At 45.9% G+C, this 23,858-nt stretch overlaps 1 protein-coding gene across 1 annotated transcript in view; it reads left to right on the top strand.

Moving 5' to 3' along the window:
• TRHDE (thyrotropin releasing hormone degrading enzyme) overlaps nucleotides 1-23,858 on the top strand; it is a gene marked incomplete at its 5' end in the record, with an annotated part of 328,250 nt that overhangs the window by 45,557 nt on the left and 258,835 nt on the right. The window contains one exon of the mRNA XM_006026252.3: nucleotides 11,610-11,736. Within this exon, the coding sequence (XP_006026314.1) occupies nucleotides 11,610-11,736 (127 nt within the window). The remainder of the gene's footprint in view (nucleotides 1-11,609; nucleotides 11,737-23,858) is intronic.

The following is a 23,858-nucleotide window of genomic DNA, read 5'->3' as shown; positions in this document are numbered from 1 at the left end:
TCCCTGAAGTCATTTTGATTTCTGGCAGTGGGCCCTACTCCAAAGCACTGCAGGCTGATTTGAGGCGGGGGTGGAGAGGTGATTAGGTTGGAGTCTGTCTGGACCCCTGATTCTGGGTTCCATAGGGGGCTTTGATGTTGGTGGGCAAGTGGGTGGTTGTATCTTTTAACTTGTAAACACCTGTCAGTTGATGGGTGAGAAAAACAATGCTTGTCAGCTTGGTGAATTGGCCCATTACTAGTTAGTTGTTTCTCAGCCTTCGTGCCCCTGTACCCCTGCTACCTGCCCTGCCCCACATGTTCTACCCTGCACACCCTGTTCCACCCTGACTATGTCAATAGTCACCAAAGCAGGGGTGACTATTTGAGTAGCTTTCAGGCACCCCATCACCCATCTGAGCATGCCGCCCGCCCCCCACATATTTAGCTTGGGATGACAGGGATCAGGTTCAGTTGCAGACAATGGAAGTAATTGATTGACTTTTGTAGGAAAATTCCTTTTAAAGACAGAATTCTTTGGCAGCTCCATGCAGCATCTAGCCCTTGAGAACCCAGATACAGGTGTCCAGGCAACCCCCTTACACACTCAAGCACCTCCAGATTTTGCTAAAGTGCTAGCGCTGCCCCCCCCCAGCCGCCGCTAAAAGTGCCACAGCCACCTGTGGTTGCTCCTCGCTTGCCGCCGCCAACAGCACCGCTGCCTGCAGGAGCTCACCGTGCCCCTCCCCAGCTTCTGGGGGTATGCAGCGTTCATGCCAATCAGTGACATTCTTGGAACAGTTCTTCTGTTATGTGCGTCTGCACCCTTAGGGAATGGTGGTACTGTGTGGTGCTGGACAAGTCACTTAAGCCAAAACATTCACAGTTGACCCCGATTTGTGTGCGCTTCATTTTCTGGGTGCCTAATATGAGACCACTGGGCCAGACTTACAGATGTGCTGCGTACTCACGGCTACAATTAGAATTGATTGAAACCTGCCTTTTGAACAGAAGTGCTATAAAATTGCTAAGTACTGTAGAAAACCAGAAGTTAGGCAAGTCAAGATGGTAGGCAAAACTAGTGGACAATTTTGGCCTTAATCTCTCTGTTCTTCTGTTGCCCAGCAGGGATAACGATGTGTACCAGCCTGGTCTCATATATGTGCTCTCTAGTGACCTTAAAGCGCACACCCAGTTCCGGCTGCGGGGTATGTCCCCAGGGCCTGTGTGTTGGGTTGCGTTCACCCCCAAGGGAGGTCCTGACACTTGCCTGCTATGACTTGATCTTCTTTTCTTCAGTGGTGGGGCTCCTCCTCACTGACTCGCAGACCGAGTGCTGCCCTTTGTGGGCGTTCTTGGGGCTTCATATCCCCTACACCCCAGCCATATGCCAGCCCTCAGGACAGCTGAATGATGGGTCACCAGCCTGTCCCCTTTGATGTTCTCGCCTGCTCTCTTCTCTCCTTGCCTGTCCCTTGGCGCCCCGTTACCCTGGATGACTGCAGGGTATGGGACCAACCTCATCACTGCATCTGCTCTCCCTTGGAGGCATCGCAGTCCGCTATGTTGCCTCAACTCTTCCTCTTGACCCGGGGTCACTTGAAGATTCCTTCCCTGGTCTGGGCTCTGTGCGCCCTTCGAAATTAACAAATAAAAGAGAAGAAAGGAATATTCAGGGTACAGGCCTCAGCCCACTCCACTCATGGAGCTGGTGTCTGTGGTTCTTGTGATCCCTTGACGCCGTCCTCCTTGGCTGCCCTGCCCAGCCGGGTGGGTACTTCTTTTAATGGAGCCGGGACCCGTCCTGTGGGTCCCTGTCTGACCCGTTGCCGAGCTGCCAACATGGCTGATGTGCAGCCTGGGGAGCAGCTTCACCTTCTGGCTCCACTGTTGCTGCCCCCACTTCCATTTCCCTGCCTGGCTTTTAAATCAGCTGGGCGGTGGTTTTTGATGACTTCATCTGCCGGCGCCATTCCCAACCAGCAATAAAAGCAGCTGATGAACCACGCCGGGCCAACAGGGCTCTGCTTCTCCTAGAAACGGTAAGTGTGCCTTCTTTTCAGGGCTTTTCATTTCTTTCTTTGGGCGGGTCAGCCCTACCTCACACCCCGCCATGGGAGGGTGCTCCAGGACCTCTGCTTGTGTACCCCTGGGACACAATGCCACCTGATTTTCAAAAGGGTTTTCCTTGTGTAAGAAACTTCATTAATGGATGTGAAGTGCTTGGGTACTGTAGTGAGAGAACTCTTTATCTACCAAGGAGCAAGTCAATACATTTTTTTATTCAGTGCAAAGTTTGAATGGTGTTTGGTAAATAAAATCTGACCCCAAACGTTTATTTAAATGATAATTCTGTAGCAAAACAGTAGTGTGTGATCTTCTAACTAAAGATTATATCATAATGTGCACACAAGAAGCCAATTAAAGTTGCTCAAGCAAACTTAGTTCTGGTCTTTCCTTATTTTTGAGTGCTTACATAGCATTATTTTAATGTGTGTTTTATGTACTTGCTAGTCATGCAAAAACATTGTGCATAACAGTTCTGCTTTGCACACATATCTGCTACCAAAGAAACCACAGCATGGACCTAATTCTGCAGTCCAAAATGGGCAAACTTATAGGGGTATAGGACTTAAATTTTTAAAGATGTTAGCTTCCCACCTTCCATTGCTTTCTAACACATTGGAATCTGGTCCAAAGTCATTTGTGAAACTGTAGGACAAGGACCTAAAGTAGACAAAAATACACATGATGGATGGAGGAAGGTGAAAGTAATGTAATTGTAAAGTAGGTGTAGGTCCTGCAAATCTTTACTCTTGTGAGCAGCTTTCATATACACTGGTTGTGCCATTGCAGGCAAGGGTGAATTATGCTGCTAACTACGATACTATTTATCTTTTAAGGCAGAAAGCAGATTACATGCAAATTACTTTTATTTATACTTGGGTCCATCCCTGCAAATTCTTCTGTACTTGGTTCTATTTAAATTAATGTAGAAAATCAAGCTCTTAGTGTAATTATCAAAGAGCCTGCAGGAATGTGCATAATAATTACATGTTATTGTTCAGTCTAGCCTATTTAGTTATGAAAGTAAACGTGGCTTTTTGCATTTCAAAATGAAATGTGAACAGTGCTGTTTATGCTAAAGAAACAGATCCCATCTATTAATTTTCTTCCTTCTATCTTATGTATTTATTCACCCTATTACTGTACTGGATAATCTGGGCATACATCTTGAATGTATTACACACGTATATATTTATCCTCATCATACCTCCTGTGAGGTAGGGAAGTAGTATAACCCCATTTTACAGGCAGGGGACTAAGGCACAGAGAACCTGAAGGTAAGATCCAAGAAAGAACTTTAGGCACCTAAAATTTAGGTTTCTTAATGGCTGACACTTGGATATCTGGACCCTGGAGTAGAATCCAGGATTGTGTGTTAGGTGCATTTCCTTCCTCTATAGCATATGGGGAAAGACAGATGCTTCAGAATGGGATTCATAACATCCAGAAGCCTGAGTACGGTACAGGCTGAAGTCTGTATGCTCATGTTGCCTTTCCTATAGCTAGCTGATAGGAAATGCTGAGGACAGAACTGAGTCTGAATTCTCAGCCCTTCTGTACTTTAATCTCCTTACATTAAAGAGTCCATTGGATAAAGCATAGAAACAATTGTGAGAGCATTGACTGGAGCCCAAGACTCTCCCCTTGAGAGGCGAGTGCTGTTGGCCATTAAGCTACAGTCATATTCCTTCTCCTATATTCTCTATGGTCCAATGGATCTTGAATTCTTTTTGCACAGTGCCATAGCTACAAAAGGAGGGATGTGTGCTCCATGTCAGAATAGCTTACAGTCTGAAGGTTAGGGCATTCTTTTGGGGCATGTGGGTTTGAGTCTCTTCAGGTAGAGGGGAAATCTCCGACATCCTGGGCAAATGCTGTAGCTATATGTTCTGTGAAACTGCTGCCTTAAGCTTCCTCAAGCAACTGGATGTTGAACTGCTTACCCCTGTCAACACTGAGGCATACATGCAGTGCAACTGTAGGCACCTGGGCAACTTTTAAGTCAAAAGACAAGGAGTCAATAAAGTTTAAGTACTTTTACTTAAGGTAGCAGCAACAGCATAACTAGGGGTGGGTAAGGGACACCCACCCCTGGCACCAAATTAGAAGAGGTGCCGAAATTGCTGCCCACCCCCATTGCCATGCCAGGAACTACAAAACAGTCCTGGCTGCTGTTGCTGCTTTCAAAGCAACATCCAGGGTGGGCTGAGCATGCACACCAGTAGTTCATCTGTGACTGTGGACTGCCTGGTGTGGGTAAGAGTGTTGCCCCCTCTGTCCCCCTAGAACCCATTCATGTGCTTCCCCTGGCTTGGATCCAGTACTTGCTGCCCCTGGTTTTAGATCTCATTCCTCCCCCTCCTCTTGGAACCTGGGCCTACCTCAATCTATGCCATTCCTGTCCTCCACTCTCAGAACCCATGCCCCTCACCCCTGTTCTTAGAACTGCCTGCCCCCCACAGGGTTTGCCCCAAATGGCAGCTCTGCTCGTTACACCACTGGGTAGCAATCAGGTAGGGACTTTTCAGGTCCATTGTGGATGTAGATGTGTATATTTTGCATTAGTCTTTCATAGTACTTGCCCATGGACTTGCAAGAACTCTGTAGTAGATCAGAGATGTCCAAAGTATCTATCCACTGTACCAGTCTCTTTGTGCATTTTTGTACTGTTATTTTAATGCCCTTATAATGTTCTTTGTCTCATATAGTGTGCTATGTTTGCCAATTGTCAACCTGTGTGCTTTTTTCATATACCTGGCTGGCTGACCTTTATTATAATTTGTTGATAGAGTCAACTGTGCCAGTAAAGCAATTATGCAAAATTGTGTATGATGGTTTAATGACACAAAAAACTGTTCATCAGCAAGCTAATATTTTTAAATTTTTTTTTATATTCATTCCATAAACTATAGGGTTTCAGGATCAGCATCTCTGAGGCTAATATTTGTTTTTTTAGCAACTTAACTTTTTCTTGAAATCAGCAGATAGGATACAGGAGATATGTATGACTGCCATTTACTTTTACTGGAAAGAAACAATATCTATAAATAGTGACTTATATAGACTCAGATAATTGTGTACATTTTTTAGGTAGTGATTATGAATACTCTGCTTTATTACACGAATCATTAGGTTACATTAGGTTATCTGTTTTACATGACTTTACAAAATGACAACCATATATGAGTGATTATACACAGTGAGTTTGTAACCAGACACTGATACAAAATTAAAGAAACACCTATATCAATTTAAAGAAAAGCAATAATTCTGAGCATCTAAAACAGAGACAATGAGTTTAAAGTAGAATTCATGGGTATAGTATTTCTCTGAGGGCAGCCCAGGTTTAGTGTCATTCAGTACTGATTGGAAACTACTTAACTTTATATAATGTGTTTGGGAGAAAAGAACAGCTCTGGCTCCTGCCTCCACTGAAACTGAAGCTGAAGAGCCCATCAAAAATTTTAGACCTAGAATAGAGCTAGGAGAAACATTTCCAAATCTGCCATTTCAAATTTATGCCAAAAAAAACTATAAACCTAGGTGAAATTTTCCATTTTCCCCCCAAAATGTTGATCTTTTTTCAAGCACCCCAGCTCAGGAAAAGCTTTGCAGGGCTTGGGCATTGTTAGGGGTGTCATAGTGCAGATTAAAATCCATAATGGCTGAGGCTCTTTTGTATTTTAGGGAGAGGGGATATACATTCAGTTATAGCCATTAAATATATAAACAATGCCCGTTTGTTGCAGAGGGCATATTGATTTTGAAGCAACTTTTTTGGGTCCAGGTTAGAATTTCCACCAGCACACCTAGTCCAGAGTTCGTCAACATGCAGGTGTCATGCACGCTGCCTGCCCAGCCAGTGCTTACATGTGATGGTCCCCTGGTGGTTCATGACCCCCTGCGGCTATAATAGGGTTGCCTTCTGTGGGGCAGGAAGGTTACTGGGATGTGGGTGCTGTCCAGCGCCCTGCACAGAAGCCTGCCACTGCCGCTTGGAGGTTGCGGACATAGAGAATGGGGTCTGCCAGCATCCGCACAAGACAGCCCTGCCACTGCCGTTTGGAGGTTGCTGACATAGAGAATGGTGTCTGCCAGCATGTCCTGGAGGGTGCCATCCATGTTGTAGGGGTTTAGGTTGTAGCCGTGTTGGTCTAAGGACATAGGCAGACAAGGTTCCTTGGGTGAATTTGATATCTTTTATTAGACCAACCCAAATGGTTGGAGAATAGTTATTAAGCAAGCTTTTGGGTTCAAAAACCCTTAGCCTGATGAAGGGTTTTTGAACCCGAAAGCTTGCTTAATAACTATTCTCCAACCATTTGGGTTGGTCTAATAAAAGATATCAAATTCACCCAAGGAACCTTGTCTGGAGGGTGCCATGCACTTCCAGGATGGCCCCCCAGCGCTGGCCTTGCTTATGCCAAAAAAGTGCCCCACATACGACGGGCCAACAGGCCTGGCCAGCTGGAGCAGCGCCATAGCCAGGTTGGTGTCAGTGGGGATGGCCTGGCTCATGCCAGTGTCATCCAAAAGGCATCGAGCCACTGCTCCTCATCCCAGTCCTGCTGCACTAGGTGCTGACACCAGTTTTGGCTGGTGCGATGGACCCAGAGATGGTGGGGCTGGAGGCCCAGGAGAGTGGCCCCCTCATCAGCGTTGCTGGTGGCAGCATCTACAAGGTGGCAGGGGCCCTTGGGAGGACATGCATTGGGCAGACAGGTGGTCTCTGCCCCCCTAACCAATCGGTGTGCAGGTCTGAGGCAAGCTGTCTCTGGGGGCTAGGCTCTGCGCCCTGCTGCTGCTGCCTCTGGAGCCATGCAACATCACGTACCTGCTGCCATTGGGCTGCACCGTGTCCTCGCCTGCCCAGCTGTGGGATGCACATGGTGTCGCACGGCTCCAGAGGCAGTGGCAGTGGAGTGCAGAGCCCAGCACGCAATGGCAGTCTGCCTCTGTACCGTACACGGATCAGGGGGGCACATAACCTTGCCCCCTCCCCCCCAGGGTGCACACAGTGGTGGGAGTCTCCCCCCCCTCCCCACCCCCGGACAAGCCATCTGGGGTTCAGCCCTTCCATGATCTGCCTCATCCCTGGATCCCCATTCGCCTCAGCTCCTGCCTCTGCCCCACTCCTTCCTTCACCATGGGGGCCTCAATCTGCCCCTCATAACCCTTCCCTCTCCCCCCGCCCCTTCCCCTACAGACTTACCTGCTTCAGGGGGAGGGGGGGGTTGTGCACATGCTCAGCCCACCCAAATATTTTTTTCTTCCTCCTGCTTATTCTGCCAAGTGCTGGCAGCTGGGGCTGGCTTCAAACATGGCTGCCAGGTGCTGGCAGCTGGCACCAGACCTGGGAGCTCCCCAGTGGCCCCAGGGGCACATAGCAAGGTTGGAGGGAATGAGCACTAAATTTAGTGCCAGGTCCCTGCATGTGTACACATTTACCCTAACTCACTTACTGTACAGTAAATTTAGTTGTAACTAAATGCACGTGTAAATGCACCTAGAGGGACTGGGATGTGGTCCACTGATTCAAACCAGAGACTTTAATTTGGGTCACTCACATCCCAAGGACATGGAGCAGCTATGAGGTTATAGTCTGGTGGGTTATTGTTTTTCCCTTCTTTTTCCATGAAATGTCCCAGTTTTCTTCTGCCTCAGAGGGAGACCAGTTTTTCTGGTCCAAAATGGAGAGTTGAGGAACAGAAATAAAGTGACATGTCCAGGATCACAGAAGAGGTCTGTGGTAGTAAACTGAACATAGGTCTCCCAAAGGCCTAGTCACCTGACCACGTTTCTTCTTCTAAAAGATGATGTATTCTGGGTTTGGTTTTAGTCTCTTTCAACTTCCTGAACTCCCTTTTTGAACTTCCTGAACACATGATGATTGGGACTTGAAAACTCAGCCTTAAATATTCTGAGTATGCCAATGTACAAAAATACCTCATCACCCTGGCTCCTCTTCTTTACAAGTCCAGAGCTATCCTTGGCTCCTGACTTGCAGCCACCATAAATGAGGCTGGCCAAGTCATGCCTGACCAACCTGTTTTCCTTCTATGGTAAGATGACAGCCTCTGCAAGTGGGGGAGAGCAAAGGATGTGATGTGTCTTGACTTTAGCAAGGCTTCTGACACTGTGTCCCGCAACATTCTCATTAACAAGCTAAGGAAATACAAACTAGACAAAAATACTTTAAAGTGGATGAGAAACTGGTTGGATTATTGTGCTCAGTGAATATCAGTGGCATAATGGAGGGGTTGCTCAGGGGTCTGTCCGAGTCTGGTCATGTTCAACATGTTCATTAATGATTAGGATGATGGGACTGAATATATGCTTAGCAAACTTACAAATGACACCAAGTTGGATGGAATTGCAGATGCTCTGCGGGGCAGTACTAGGATCCAGAATGACCTGGGCAGACTGGAAAAATGGTCCACAATCAAACAAATGAAATTCTACGAAGACAAGCGCACAGTGCTGCGTTTGGGACAGAATAATTGCCTAGACAAAAAGGGCACCTATACATGTACAGCAAGGATGCTCTGATGCACTGTAATTACAGTGCATCGGAGCAGACTCGATTAATTGAGCCTGTTTGGGTGTGGCAGTTACTGCGCTTCAGCAGAATCCAGCGTCATGTGTGCTGGCATCCCTGCGCTGTAAAATGGCGGCAGGGGCTCTTTAAAGCTCATTTAAGCTTTAGTTAAAGTACCCCTGCTGCCATTTTTCAGTGTGGGACATGTGATGCTCCAGGCAGTTTAATTAGAGTGGCTCTTGGAACTACTTAATTAAAGCGTTCCCCTTCCCGCACTCCCGGAGCACTCCCGGAGTATGCCCAAACAGACGGGTATGCCTGGCTAGGTTGCAGTACTTCAGAGAAGGTCTTTGGGGTTACAGCAGGGGTTCTCAACCTTTTTAGATCGCAGACTGGAAGTGACTGCAGACCAGCAAACTGAGGACCGGCATACTGCAGTCCAGAAGTACATACTTTATACTCAGTAAAAAAGGGTTGGCTGCAGCTCTGCAGTATGCTGGTCACTTCCAGACTTCCAGTCTGGCAGCCAACCCTCCAGCAGACTGATAGCTAACCGTTTGCATCCCAGGAGTTGGCAACCTCTGGCTTATGGTATACCAGAAGCTGAATATTAGCCAGCGGTGTGCTCTCGTTACAAAAAAGGCCAATAGTATGCTGGATTGTATTGACAGGAAGTCACTTGTAAACCAAGGGAAGTAGAGGTGTACCAATGCATTGGCTCCGTATTGGATCAGCACTAATATAAGGAAAATTTACTGTATCAGCAATTGGCTTTTTTTGGCTGATGTGCCCGATAATGCCACTGATTAAATGCCCCATGCATGTGCAGCCACAGCACAGCAGTGTGGGGAGCAGCCAGGTCCAGCTGGTAAGTCTGTTGTGAGGGAAGGGGCATGGTGGGGTGGGGGGTAGGGGGGCAGATCTGGGACCCTGCTGTGAGGGAGGGGCTGGGGCAGGGGCAGGCACTGCACAGCCAGGATGGAGCAGGGGATGAGCTGCTAGCAGCTCATCCGGGGGTGGGCTCTTCCCAGTATGGGGCTGGGCTGAGCTGTGCTTTGGGCAGGTGGTGGCGCTGGGAGTAGACTATGGGGGTGGGGGTTGAAGCCACCCCAAAATTCACTGTAGCCCCTCCCAGTGCTGGCACCGCTCCAGCCCCACCCCGCAGCAGCAGCCCGCCCTTTCTTACCAGCAGATCTGCATGCCCTCCTGGGGTGCATACAGCAGCAGGAGCCGCCTCCCCTCCCTGCGCCTCCTGGATGAGCTGCTTGTGGCTCTGTCTCCTGCTCCATCCCAGCTGTGCAGCATCTGCACCTGCCCCTGCCCCACTCCCTCCCTCACCATGGGGGCCTCAATTTGCTCCTCCCACACCCCTTCTCTCCCTCACCCCTTATCCCACAACAGATTTACCAGCTGAACACTGCTCTCCATGCTGCCTGCCTGCATATTGGAATTGGATCAGTATCAGCTGATATGGCTTGTTAAAAATTGTCCGTCAGTATCGGCCCAAAAATTCTCTATCAGTGCACCCCTAAAGGGAAGTGATTCTGCCACTCTGGTGAGGCCTTACTGGAGTACTGTATTGTGTCTAGTTTTGAGCCCCACTTTTCAAGAAAGATGTGAACAGACTGAAAAGAGCCCAGCAGAGAAAAACAAAAATGAGTAGAGGCCTGAGAAGCATGATTTACGAAGAAAGGCTGGGAGAGCCAGGATTATTTAATCTGGAGAAGTGGAGAATGAGGGGATTTGATAACAGTCTTTAAATACCTGATGGGCAATGATACAGAGGATAGAGATGGGCTTCTCTCTGTGGCTGTAGGGGTCGGGCTATGAGCAGTGGCCTCAAGCCACAGCAGAGGAAATTTAGCGTGGAGATTAGAAAGAACTTTCTTCCTGTGAAGGTGGTCAAGCATTGGAACAGGCTACCTTGAGAAGTTGTAGAATTTCCATCTCTGGAAACTTTCAAGGGCAGGATGGACAGACACTTGGCTGGTATAGTTTAGTCAGGGATGATCCTGCCTTCAGCAGGGGATTGTATTTCCAGCCCTGGTTCCGATAATGCACTTCTTTCTGTTGTGGACCAGATCCATTTGTAAGTGAAGAGGTACTTGCTCCTCCTCTGTGACCCTCCTCTGTGATCCTCTTTGTAAAGCTTAGTGGAGCTGGATGATTCATGGTCTTTGCAATGAAGAGACTGAAAGGCAGGGAGCTGTGGTCAGTGCACTTCTGGGGATATTGAAGTAGCTGCCTTCATATGTTCAAGAGTTAGCCATACTTCAGCCCTTAATTAGAAAGGGTGGTTATTGAAGGAATGGTTGTTCTACTTTGATGTATGCAGTTAAAGAACTGAAAAGTTTTGTATTGAATGCAATTCAATACAAAACTGAATTGCATTCAATACAAAACTGAATTGAGTAAATATGAGTAGCTTTTTCTTACTGCATTATGAAAAAGGGGCCTGGAGCTGTCGTAGGTGGCTTTAGGAGTGTTAATGGTTAATTGTACATGAATGATCTTATAAATGGTTGCTTTTGTGATCATAGTTTGTTAATCAAGGGTAACTGTGTCAGTGCCAGAGAAAAGGAGGAAAAAGGAATTATATTTTTTATCCAGCCTATAATACTTTCAGGGCTTGATATAATGTGCCTTTAACAAACCATGAACTTCTCTCCTACTGCGCCATTGCATCCTGCCTGTATTCTGAGTAGGCAGAGAACCATTATACTAATCCACTCTACCATCATATCTCTAGCAAACACATGTAAGTGATTGCTTTGAATATTTATTTTGATACAAGGAATGTTAAGTCTTTTCTTTGGCAACACAAGCAGTTAGGGGACTGTGACTTTCCCAACTTTGTTACCTTAATTGCGCAAGTTCCTCAGCCACAGTATTGAGAAACATGCAGTAGAGACTAACCTCCACCTACCACTTCCCCCCACAACCTTAGAATAGATCATCTCTGCGATTAGGATAGTTTTAAAATGTGGGTGCTGAAATGACCATGCTCTTGTTCTGTTTTTTGTCAGGTGAGATTGTATGCCAGGCCGGATGCAATCAGAAGAGGATCTGGAGACTATGCTCTAAATATTACAAGGAGACTCATTGAATTTTATGAAGACTACTTTAAAGTGCCCTATTCCCTGCCCAAATTAGGTAAGATGTTCCCTTGGATCATAAAACCTGCCCAAAAGAGCTCTCACCAGGATTAAGAAACAAGGTTGTTTTTAGTGGTAGACTTTGAGTTGAGAAATTTTGGGGTTAAGTGAAAAGGGACAGTGAGTAGGAAATTTTCAATTGTCCTAAAGAGAGGAAGCCAGTTTGTCACTTCTTCATCCATTTGCCTTAAGGCACAGAGAGTAAACAACAATTAGATCTATTAGGCAGTGGGACACTAGAGAAGAGAAGCTTTGCTGATTAGTTTCTGCTTTTCTGATGCTCAGCATGTTGGGCCTCGTTTTCATTCGATAGCCCTTGGGGTATATTTATTCAGTCATATGTAACTTGATTGCTCAGCTGCAGAAAGGGAACAGAATTGAAAATATCTGTGTAAGACTAGAAATTTGCTACATTCTATGAAAATATTTATTATGTTGATGAGTGTTGTTTTTTTAATGATGATTAATATATGCCTGATTATATTGCTGCTTATTGAGGAGAATTGCTGTGAGTTTGTCTTGCTGTTCAACTGACCTAATTGTAAAAGCTGTCAATTTAATTTTTTCCCCCACGTTCTGCTCTACTCCCCCACCCACCCTCCCACACACTGCAATATTTTGCACCATATTATTACCTACTCCTTCCTTGGGAGCTTGTTTGATCAAGATCCAGAAAAACTTACTGCTCAGCAACCAGAAGAAAGCTCACATTTGATCTGAGGTGTTAGAGTCTGAACCACAGGTGTTCCTTCCAGGAACTCAGTGTCTATTTCATTAAAGTGCTAGCCTGCTGACTAGCTTTATTAGTCTTACAACTAATGGTATAGTAGATAGATAGATAAAGTAATAGGTATTGTTAGAAGAGGGTGTTGCATTCATTTTTAATAAGAATGATATGGCATTTGTTTTTGTCCTTTGAAAATGACGGGTTGCAAGCAGTGTTCAGTTAGGAGAGCAGAGGCATTGATGCATATAAACACGGAGCTCTCATCAAAACTGCAGGTTATTTTTTGTGTGTACTTTCATACCTGACTTTAGAATTGCCCACATAATGAGTTGCGGTACAAACATCTGACATAAGCATTTTCATGAGACATTGCTTAACCCCAGGAGCAGATAGTCAGAAACTTCTCAACATGACATGATAATGAAGAAAACATGATTGCTTTGTACTGGAAGTTCTAGACTTGTTCTTGCCAAGAAGTTAAAAGAAAAAAAAAATCAAGATCTTTCTTTCATCTGAAAACTGATAATTAACAAAGAGACCTGCATTGTTACTTCAGGTGCTTTAATACTGTTGCCAGATAACAGCAGGTAGTGAGTGTGCCTACTTCAGAACATCTTTCACAATTAAAACATATGGCCTTTCATCTCAACATGTTTTCCTTGTTGTTGTTGTTACACATTGGCAAATTTTGTTAAACCACCTCAGAGGGGATTTAATATGTTCCAGTTTAGCTTTTTTTGTGGGATTATAACCAAAGGAAAAATTCTATGATAAATTTAATTTTTTTCCTACTATAAGTAAAATTGCTACTTTAATTTTGAAATCTAATACTATTAAGTTTCTAGTATGTGAAAACTATTTCTTATGATCAGGGATCCTGTTTTCTCTGTTTAAAAATCACAAATTCTTTAATAAAAATGGCAAAATCTCATTAAAAACCCTAAAATCCATATTTTTGTGATTTTTTTAAAAAAATGAAACACCACTGCAGCTATATAGAGATATATATCTATATCTATATCTATATATATATATCAGCTGAACACAATGGTTTTTTGATATATTTACAATGTTTGCAAGTCTACCAGTGCCTCAATCAGTATAATAAAATACATTTTAAATACCTATAACTGTGGGCGTTTGATTTTGGGTTTTTTATCATGGAAAATCAGAACTCCCCCTGTTCCCTTTGCTCACCAGGATTCAGGTCCAACTGCTTTGTGGCATTGAGCGGCCCTGATATGCTATGCCGCTGTCCTGCCCAATCCATTGCCCCTCACTCCCCACCCACAGCCCCCTGCTCCCCCCACCTTACTGTAGGGGATCCCTAGCTGCAAGGGCTTCGGGGTCAGGGACTTGGGTCTGTAGCCCCTTGCCCCCGCAGCAGGACCTGAACCCTGGCTGCTGCCTACGGGAGGTGATGGCTGCTGCGGTGGAGCAGAACTCAGAGCAAGATTCCTCCTCCCCCCATGGGCAGCATGGCCAGAGCAGAGCCTGTTGGGAGTGGGGGAAAGGTGTGGGCTGCGGGCTCAGGCTTCCCGCCCTGCTTCCCTTACTTTGGGGCCTCTGCAACCCAGTGGCTGGGACCTGGCGTGGCAGGACAGAGCAGGACTGGGTGGGGAAGCTTGTTGCTGCTGCTGGGAGCTCTGCGCTGCCATTGCAAGGCACCCCCTGCCCACCCAGCAGCAGTGAAGGACACAAATCTGTAGTAACACCCCTGCTGCTGCTGGGTGGGCAGCGAGTGTCGTGACATGGTGGAGCGGGGCTTGAAGCAGCAGCACTGAGTTTCCCCGACCTTCTCTGCCCTCCTGTGCTGGGTCTCACCCACTGGGCTGCAGAGGTCCCCAGGGAAGGGGCAGCAGGGTGGGAACTGCGAGCCCCATGCACAGATCTGGGGGCCACGTGTCCCCTATTGTCCCCACTGGGAGTGCACGCCCCACCGGAATTCCCCTTCCCCTCCAGATGAGCTGCCTCCGGTCTTTTCTCATTCCCTGCCCAGAAACTGCAACCACGCATTCTGGCCCTAGGCCCCAAGCAGGTTTCCTCTAAGGTGTGCACGGCCGCACACAACTAAAAGTGTGGCTGCGCACAGCCTTTTCAAGGCCACGCCCCAGGAGAGGCAGTGGCAGAAGCCTGGTGTGGGCTCCGCCAGCTTGGGGAAGTGCTCTGCTCCCCCACATCAGAGCTGGGGAGTGGAGCACTTCCCTGGAGCCAGCGGAGCCCACGCCAGCCCCCGACCCTGATGTGGGGGAGCAGAGCACTTCCCCAGAGCTGGGGAGCTTGTGCCAGGCTCTGGTTCCAGCCCCTGGTCCCCGGCTCCAGCCCCTGGCCCCAGGCTCCAGCCACCAGCCCCTGGCTCCAGCCCTTGGCCCCTGGTCCCAGCCCCTGGCTCCTGGCTTCCGGCTCCAGCCTCCGGCCCCTGGAACCAGCCTCCAGCCCCCAGCATCCGGCCCCAGCTCCAGCCTGCAGCCCTCGGCTCCCTTCAGTAAGTGTCCCACGTCGGACTGAGGCGGTGCGCTCATGGACCGCTGCTCCTTAGAGGGAACATTGGCCCCAAGCCCCGCACACTGTGCTGGCTGAGCAGCAACCCCAGCCTCAGCCCTGCCCAACTGCCTCCCTCCCTTTTCCTCTCACTATGGGGGTCTCAATCCCAGCCCCCATCCCCACCACCAGACTTACCGGTTGGAGCTGCTCTCCGGGTTGACTGGCGTACATGTGCACATGCACATGGCACCCCCTGCCCGGTCGCCCTTCTCCTGTTTCCCCAAGCCCCTTGCAAGCTAGAACTCTGCCAGCCTGCAAAGGGAAACCCACCATTTCCCATGTTTTTTTAAAGGAGAAAATCCGGGTTTTACCCCATTTTTCCATAGTGAACAGAAAATCTGGATCCCTGCTTATGATATAGCAATACTAGTATAGACAGTAGAATAAAACTATTTTATAGTATTCAAAACAATTTTCAAAGTCCTGTATATATCAGCCATGTAACTTACAGTTTGTTTGGCATATGCACACTGGAAAAAATGTCTGTAGTTCCTATGTGACATAGGCACTTATAAAGATTTTACTGTGCTTGTTGCTTTCTTGGGCTCCAATATAGTTTACAATTCATGATTACATTTAAGCATGTTGGTTGTTCCTCTGACTTTAAGATGAAAGAAGGTATTTTCTTTAGAAAATATAGACCTGAACAGGGAAAAACAACAACTGTTAATTAGGTCTGATGAGACCGCTCAGTGAGAGAAAGGACTGAAGTAGTAGAGCTGCTGGACTATATGGTAGCTGTTTAAGGGAAAACCAGAGGATTTTCCAGAGTTCCAGCTGAGAGGGTGAACAGGAAAAATGATTGTAGTGCCTACCTTTTTGAAAGCAGTTGAATAGGTGGATCAAGAAAAAGGTATTGTTGTGAGAAAAAACAGTTGTGCTTTCAGAAGTGAGGAACCAGTTTACCTGCTGAAACCAACAAGATTTAGAAACAACTCTGTTCTTAGAGTTTCCTATTGGCTACCATACATGGCTCTCCAATCAGTATGTCACCTTCTCTGAACCTCTTCTCTTCTGAGGTGTCTGATTCCCTGCATGTATTGTATTCGGACCTGAAGCATTTAACTCGGGGTTGTGGATTCTGCTACAGAGCTAAACACCTATAACTTGAGCACCACAAAGTGAAATGTTGCATTTCTATGTACATTTGTGGATCAAATCTTCAGATACTATGGTAAATAGCCAAGTATCAATAGTCAGAGAAAAAAACCAAAAGAGGATGATGGAGTGGCGGAAAAGAACATCCTACCAAGCTAGTGGTGACAGAGTGCTATGGGGAAAGAGCCAATTCAAAAGAGATGGTGATTTTGTTAAATTATTTTTTTTATAAATGCCCATGGCTTGGTGCTTTTCTGGGAGAATGGAGACATGGCTTTGAATCTTCTCCACCAGGGGAGGATAGAATTAGATAGAAAGGTAAGGTAGAGGATCTTCATTAGGTCGGTCCCTGCTCAAGCCAGGACCGTTCCTGTCTAAACCATCCCAGTCAAGTGCTTGTCTAGCCTGCTCTTAAAAACGTCCAGGAATGGACTTCCACAACCTATCTGGGTAGCTTGTTCCAATGCTTACCACTCTCATAGTGAGAAAGTTATTCCTAATCTTCTACACAAATTCTCTTGTTCCAATTTCAGACCCTTGGTACTAGTTCTGTCCCCTGAACCACGGAATAGTTTATTTCAGTGGTAATCAACCTCTTGCCAGCTGCACCATGTCATCTGACATATGGGGCTGCCCATGGGTCTAGAAATTTCAAGGTGTAGGATTAGTGGCAGCATGAATTGTTACAGCTGCAGTATCTCTGCAAGTGCCGACACCACACTGGATCTGGCCTGCAGGATCTGGCCCACAGACTGGCCTTCCATTACTCATCTGTCTTGCACGGATAAGTTGAGCAGCACTGGTGTCTCTCCATCCTGTTTATAAACATTCTTTAGGTATTTTAAGACTGTTATCAAATTATCCATAGATTTTTTTTCTCTTCTCCAGACTAAATAATCCCAGTGTTTTTAGCCTTTCTTCCAAATTCTTATTTCCTAGACCTATAATAATTTGTGTTTCTCTCCACTGGTCCCTTTCTAATCTCTACACATCTCTCTTGAAGTGTCAGGCCCAAAACTGGACACAGTGCTCCTGGTGATGTCTCACTAGTGCTGAGTAAGGCAGAAAGATCACTTCTCTTGATTTGCAAGAGAAACTCCGGTTAATACAACCTGTTAGGCGTTTGCCTTTTTTGGAACAAGAACACACTGTTGGCTCATATTCAACCGATAGTCCATTGTAGTCCCCAGGTCCTCTTCTGCAGTATTACAGCCTACCCAGTTGTTCATTAGCTTGTACACATGAATTAAATTTGTTCCATCCTAAGTGCAGGACTTTGCACTTGTCTTTGTGTTTCATTTGATTGATTTTTGTACCATTTCTACAGTTTGTCAAGGTCATTCTGAATCCTAGCCCTATCCTTCAGAGTGTCTGCCACCATCCAACGTAGGATCATCTGCATACTTGCTAAATGTGCACTCTATTCTGTCCCCAAAATTATTAATTAGTATAATAATAAATGATACTTGGGTGTGGTATTAAGCAATACCAGACCCAGGACCGATCCTTGCAGAGTTCCACTCAGTTCCTTATTGTAACTGGACATTGAGGACTACTTGTTGAACATAATGATCCAACCAAATTTGATCTCAGCAGTATTCCTGCCCAGAGCAGGGGGTTGGACTCTATGATCTTTCAAGGTCCCTTCCAGCCCTTAATTGCTATGATTATGATTATTGAGCATTATGATTCAACATAGGTCTTCCACATTCTGGAAGAGTGATTTACTCAGAGTTACTGATATAAAAAAGGCTGCAGGCAGCAGGTCGCCCCACAGACAGTGGATGACCTCCTCTAAAGCAAAACTTTAGCTACCTACAGTGCTTTAATATAAAAAAAAATATAGGCACTTACAAATTTCAGGTACCTCCTAAGCTAGGCCACAGCTGAATGTAATTTTGAGAATCCCTGGTTTGGATTCAAGTGCTCAAATTTAGAATTAGGCAAGACTTAAGTCTTTTGGGGATTTAATCCCAAGTGCACCGTGTAATTTATTTACCTTGAGAAATTTCTTTTTTGGAGATGAGGAGGTGTGGCCCATAAAGATAGAAATACTTATCTAATATTTCATGGACAGTCTATGGCTGAACTGGAATTGCACTCTGATTACCTTAGCCTTCAATGCCCATTAGTGCATTAATTACAAGATCAAACTTGAGTAATATGGGGAGGAAGAATGTTTAAGGAAATTCTTTCTCAGTTGCTGTTACAATAAGAACAGTTGGTTTCCGTTGCAGTATTATCCCGAGGACAACACTGTGAACCTGGGCTTCAACTAAAATTTCATAGATTTTAGAGTTGGAGGGGACCCTCTGCTGCAGGAAAGAGTCCGGGGGTCAGATGACCCCAGCCAAGTGATTGTCCAATCTCTACTTAAATACCTCCAAGGAAGGCAGACAGCACCACCTCTCTTGGGAGCATATTCCATATTTTGGCAACCCTCACAGTAAAGAATTTTTTCCTGATGTCCAGTCTAAATTTGCTCTCCTTCAGTTTGTGGCCATTGTTTGTAGTTACCCTGATGAGCGTCCTGGTAAACATCATATCCCCTATTTCCTGCTGTCCCTCACTGATGAGTTTGTAGATGGCCATAAGATCACCTCTCAGCCTTCTCTTGCGGAGGCTGAAGAGATTCAGGTCCCTCAATTGGTCCTTTCCCTGTAGGCCTTTAACCAGATGGGTGGCCCACCTCTGAACCCTTTGCAGGTTATCTACATTCCTCCTGAAGTGAGTCCCAAAACTGGACGCTGTATCGGCTTAACCAGTGCTGCATAGAGGGGAAGTATCACCTCCCTAGACCTGTTTGTGATATACCTACTAATGCAAGAAAGGGTGTGGTTAGCTTTACTTATTACTTCATCACATTGGTGACTCATATTAATTTTGGAGTTGACTATGACTCTGAGATCCCTTTCTGCAGTTGTGCTACTTAGAATGGCACCTTCCAGGCTGTAGGTGTGTTAATGATTCTTCCTCCCTAGGTGTGACACATGGCACTTATCTTTGTTAAACTGCATCCTATTCTGTTTTGCCCACTTCCCCAGCCTGTCCAAATCTGCCTGGATTTGCTCCCTGCCCTCTAGTTTGTGTACCTCCTGCCATAGTTTGGTGTTGTCTGCAAATTTGGACAGAGTGCTTTCTACTCCCTCATCCAAGTCACTAATGAAGATATTGAACAGTACCAGTCCCAGGACAGAGCTTTGGGAGACTCCGCTGCCCACATTTCTCCAGGTAGAAACCGACTCACCCACCACCACTCTCTGGGTGCGTTGCATAAGCCAATTTTCCACCCACTGGACTGTGTAATGTACATTGCAACTGTTTAGTTTATTTATAAGAATTGGGTGCACTGTCAAAGGTCTTTTTAAAATCTAAGTAAATAACATCTACATCTATTCCTTCATCCAAGCATTTTGTGACCCGGTCGTAAAAAGAAACGAGGTTAGTCGGGCAGGATCTGCCTGCTATGAACCCATGCTGGTTGCCCCTTAGCATTATTTTACCCGCTAGTAAAATTGTTAAAATTTACCCACTTAACAATTTTCTCAAAGGTCTTTCCAAGGATAGAGGTAAGGCTAACTGGCCTGTAGGTACCTGGTTCCTCCTTCCTCCCCTTCTTAAAAATAGGGACCACATTAGCCCTTTTCCAGTCCTCCGGGACTAGTCCTGAGCACCACGAGTGCTCAAACAGTCACGCTAATGGTTCCGCTATGCTCCAGCTAATTCCCTAAGTACCCTAGGATGAAGATCATCAGGGCCTGTTGACTTAAATACATCCAGCCCCTCCAAGTTGCTATACCCTGAAAGTATCCTTGTAGGGGATGGTGTGAAAATGCAATATCTTGCCACAAAATTAATCCTTTCTTGGTATGTAGCCACATATCCTAAAGAAGGGAGGAATGTAAATTCCCTTTCCTCTTTTGGTCAGAGTGGAAGCCAGTCTTTCACTTGTACATCGTGTTGTATGTTTGAACACTAAAACATTAAAATATACCCAAACAGTTGCCACTGCAGAATATTAAGACAGCTTTCCCCCCCCCCTTATTTTTAATAGTGTCTTATTGTAAAATTTTGAGGTAGTTATTAAAGTCTGGCACATTGTATGCTTTTCTGTATAGATACTGTCACTGCACTGTAGCTGTGCTACTTCAATTCCTAAGTAACAAAGAAAAAGGACTTTATCTTGCCTTCAGTATGCTACACAAAACTATATTTAAAACATTTAACAATGATGGATGCTAACACAGAAAATGTTTAATCAAGGCATATGGTTATATACACTGCACATTTGAAGTCGAGAAGGGGTTCTCTTTAGTGTATACTGTGAATATTTTCACAGAGCAGAATCAAGTTTTATTCTGTATCAAAAGTGGAGAATTTGAATATATACTTCTTTGTCTTATAAAAATGTAAGGGTAAATGTTTATTTAATGGAACTAATATATAACAGCTTTGTTGATAGTTGGATTTCGCTGATAGTGAATGTTTGTTGTGAGGCATACTGATAGTGGTGTTGTTATACTTCACCTGTATGTATGCAAACAGCAGCTGTGGTAGGATCTGAGGTGGTGTGGGCACTAAGGTGCATGGTTGATAGCCCCAAGGTCGCAAGTTTAGGGCCATAGCACCACTCACAGGTTTGGTCTGTCAGATTCCAATGAAATCTATGATTTCTGCTAAATACCTTGTCACAAGGACATGAAAAAAGGAAAGGTAGTGGTTATAGTTATGGAATATACAGAATTAAGATTTTATTAGTATTCCTTTAGGGAAAGCTGTTTAAGTCTCTGATCATATAATTTACTACAGGCATGAGTGATTCACTGTTCATTAGATTCTCTGCAAACTTAATTGATTTACTGTTCATTGACTCTCTGACATCCTGCCATTGTGTTCATTACAGAAATCCTTTGCTTCCCACCTTTTGTCCTGCTCCTCTGCTTGATCTTCTACCATCTCCATTCACACCCTCATTCTCTGTTTTTCCTCCTTATCGCACCCCCCTTTCATTCTTTTTTCCAGTCTCCTATGTTTTTGGCAATATCCATACTCTATTCTAAATCCACATTCTAGCCTGCGTCTGCTGCTAAAGTTTTTTAACTCTGACTTTCCTGTATATCTCCATCTATACCACAAGTGTACTTTCAACAGAGCACCTGCCCTGTTCCTTTGTATTTCAATAGCACTACTTTTCTATGTTTCTGGGGCACATCCCTACATGCAGGAGCATGTGCTTACAGTGGCAAAAAAAGTAGTGGCACATATTGGTGCCGCTACTTTTTGCTGCTGTGGATTTTCCTGCATGTGTGCTTTGGTGTGAGACAAAATGCCTCGCTTTGGGGAAACTTCCGTTTCTCTACTCCCTCCAGCTCCTGGCATCCTGGAGGAGCTGGGGTGGAACTAGAGGAGGGGAGATGCTCCTGCTGGCAGTCAGTCTCCCCCAAGAGGACCGAGCCTCTGTGTCTGCAAGTGTACACTCCTGTGGCATACCACGCCAATTTTTCTTTCATTACCTTTTTTTGCTACTGTGACTTCCTGGTATTGCATGGTTACTCCAGAAGCTGATAAACAGCAGATGCCCATGTTACAGGTTATTGGAGTAAACCAACTTCTGAGTGTTGTCTTTGACCTCATGGCTCTTGTTTGAAGGTGGTTTAAACATCTCAAGTTCATCAGTCCTTTCCTGCATCTGCTGCGGGGAGTTGAGCAACATTAATGTGCATTTCAATGTTTCTGTTGAGCATGTTGAGGTGTTTGTACCACTTTTCCAGTTGTGTAGCTGCCAGTAAACTTTCAAGCTTTTATATTGTGATTAAAAAGCTCTTCTATGATTTTAGATGGCGAGTGGTTGTCTTGTGGCCATATACCGGATGTCTGGTTTCTTTAGCCTGTTGAGAGTATTCCATTTTGCTTGCAACCACTCTCCTGACATCTGGTGGAGCAATTCTAGCAAGCGCATTTCTGTTACTCATGTTCCTTGGTTTAGACCACTGGTCACCAACTGGTTGATCAACCAACTGGGGCACAGGGCACAAAACCTGTGGCACAAAGCCCCGTGCGCAGTGGCAGCCACTTCCCCGTACGTACAGATAGGGGTGGGAGGGGCACATTAGGGCTGTGTGAAATTTCAGCAGCTGTTTTGTTTTGAAGGCGTTCTGGCCCATTTCGATGCCCGAAACACCAAATCCAAAACTAAATGGAAGGCTCCAAAACATCTCTGAAATAAAACCATCTGAAATGTTTCGGAGGTGGGTTTGCAGGGATACCAACTCAGGAGGAGGGGGGAAGGGCTGCTCTGATATTGACATCTGTAGCTGACCGGTATCTGCAATCTGTCCCTGAGGTCCCTTCTAATCCCAGTGCTCTGGGGGAGGGACATCAGCCTGCTGTCATCCCATGTGCAGATCCGGGGACCCACGCCCCATGGGAGGAGTCTGGCACAGCCCCTCAGCCCTACTGGGGGGATGCGGGCCCCTGGATCTTCATGCAGAATGACAGACAGCATGTTGCTACTGCCAGCATGTGATAGAGTTTTGCTTTCAACAGTTTGAGGTGCAGTTTCACAGGAACCCCAGCACGTATCTCCTTGAATCTTGGCAGGCTACCATCCCTGCAATTTTCATCCAAATCAGGCAAGAAAAGACAAAGTTATAGGCATTTTAGTGATTCCCCATTATAGCCTATGGCCAAATCACCAAAACAGCGTTGAAACTCCAAAACAGATTCGGCCAAATTGAAATGGAACAGTGATCTGAAATGCTAAAACAAATCACTGTCCTCCGTAATGGCCGAATCCGAAAAGAAACAGACATTTCACACAGCCCTAGGGCACGTGCCCCCTGAGCCTCTGCCGGGGTGCATGCAGTGGCGGGAGGCCCCCCCGCTTGCCTGGATAAGCTGCCCAGGCTCTGACCCTTCCCTGGCCTGGCCCCTCTGCAACCCCTAAATTTCCCTTGCTGCAACTTGAGACCATTGCTCCTTGTTCTGTCATCTGTCACCACTGAGAACATTTTAGCCCCATCCTCTTTGGAACCACCTGTCAGGTAGTTGAAGGCTGCTGTTAAATCCCCCTTTCTCTTCTCCAGACTAAATAAACCCAGTTTCCTCAGCCTCTGCTCAGAAATCATATGTCCCAGCCCTCTCACCATTTTCATTGCCCTCTGCTGGACTCTCTCCGATTTGTCTACATCCTTCCTGAAGTGTGGGCCCCGAAACTGGACACAGTACTCTAGATATGGCCTCACCAGTGCCAAATAGAGAGGAAGAATCACTTCCCTCAGTCTGATGGCAACACTCCTACTAATGTAGCCCAGTAGGCCGTTAGCCTTCTTCACATCAAAGGTACACTGCTGGCTCATATTCAGCTTATTCTCCACTGTAACACCCAGGTCCTTTTTCTGCAGAGCTGCCACTTAGCCAGTCATTTCCCAGCCTGTACTGGTGCATGGGATTGTTCCATCATAAGTGCAGGACTTTGCACCTCTTATTGAACCACATGAGATTTCTTTTGGTCCACTCCTCCAATTTGTCTAGGTCTCTCTGAATTCTAACCCTACCCTCCAGCATTATCTACTATTCTCCCCAGCTTGGTGTCATCTACAAGCTTGCTGAGGGTGAACTGTGTCCCATCTTCCAGGTCATTGATGAAGACATTGAACAAAACTGGCCCCAGAACTAACCCCTGGGGCACTCCACTTGACATTGGTTGCCAACTAGACATCGAGCCATCGATTACTACCCTTTATGCCCAA

Source organism: Alligator sinensis, unplaced genomic scaffold (assembly GCF_000455745.1).
Source record: "Alligator sinensis unplaced genomic scaffold, ASM45574v1 scaffold1021_1, whole genome shotgun sequence".
Taxonomy (NCBI): domain Eukaryota; kingdom Metazoa; phylum Chordata; order Crocodylia; family Alligatoridae; genus Alligator; species Alligator sinensis.
This window is presented reverse-complemented; position numbering and strand designations above follow the sequence as displayed.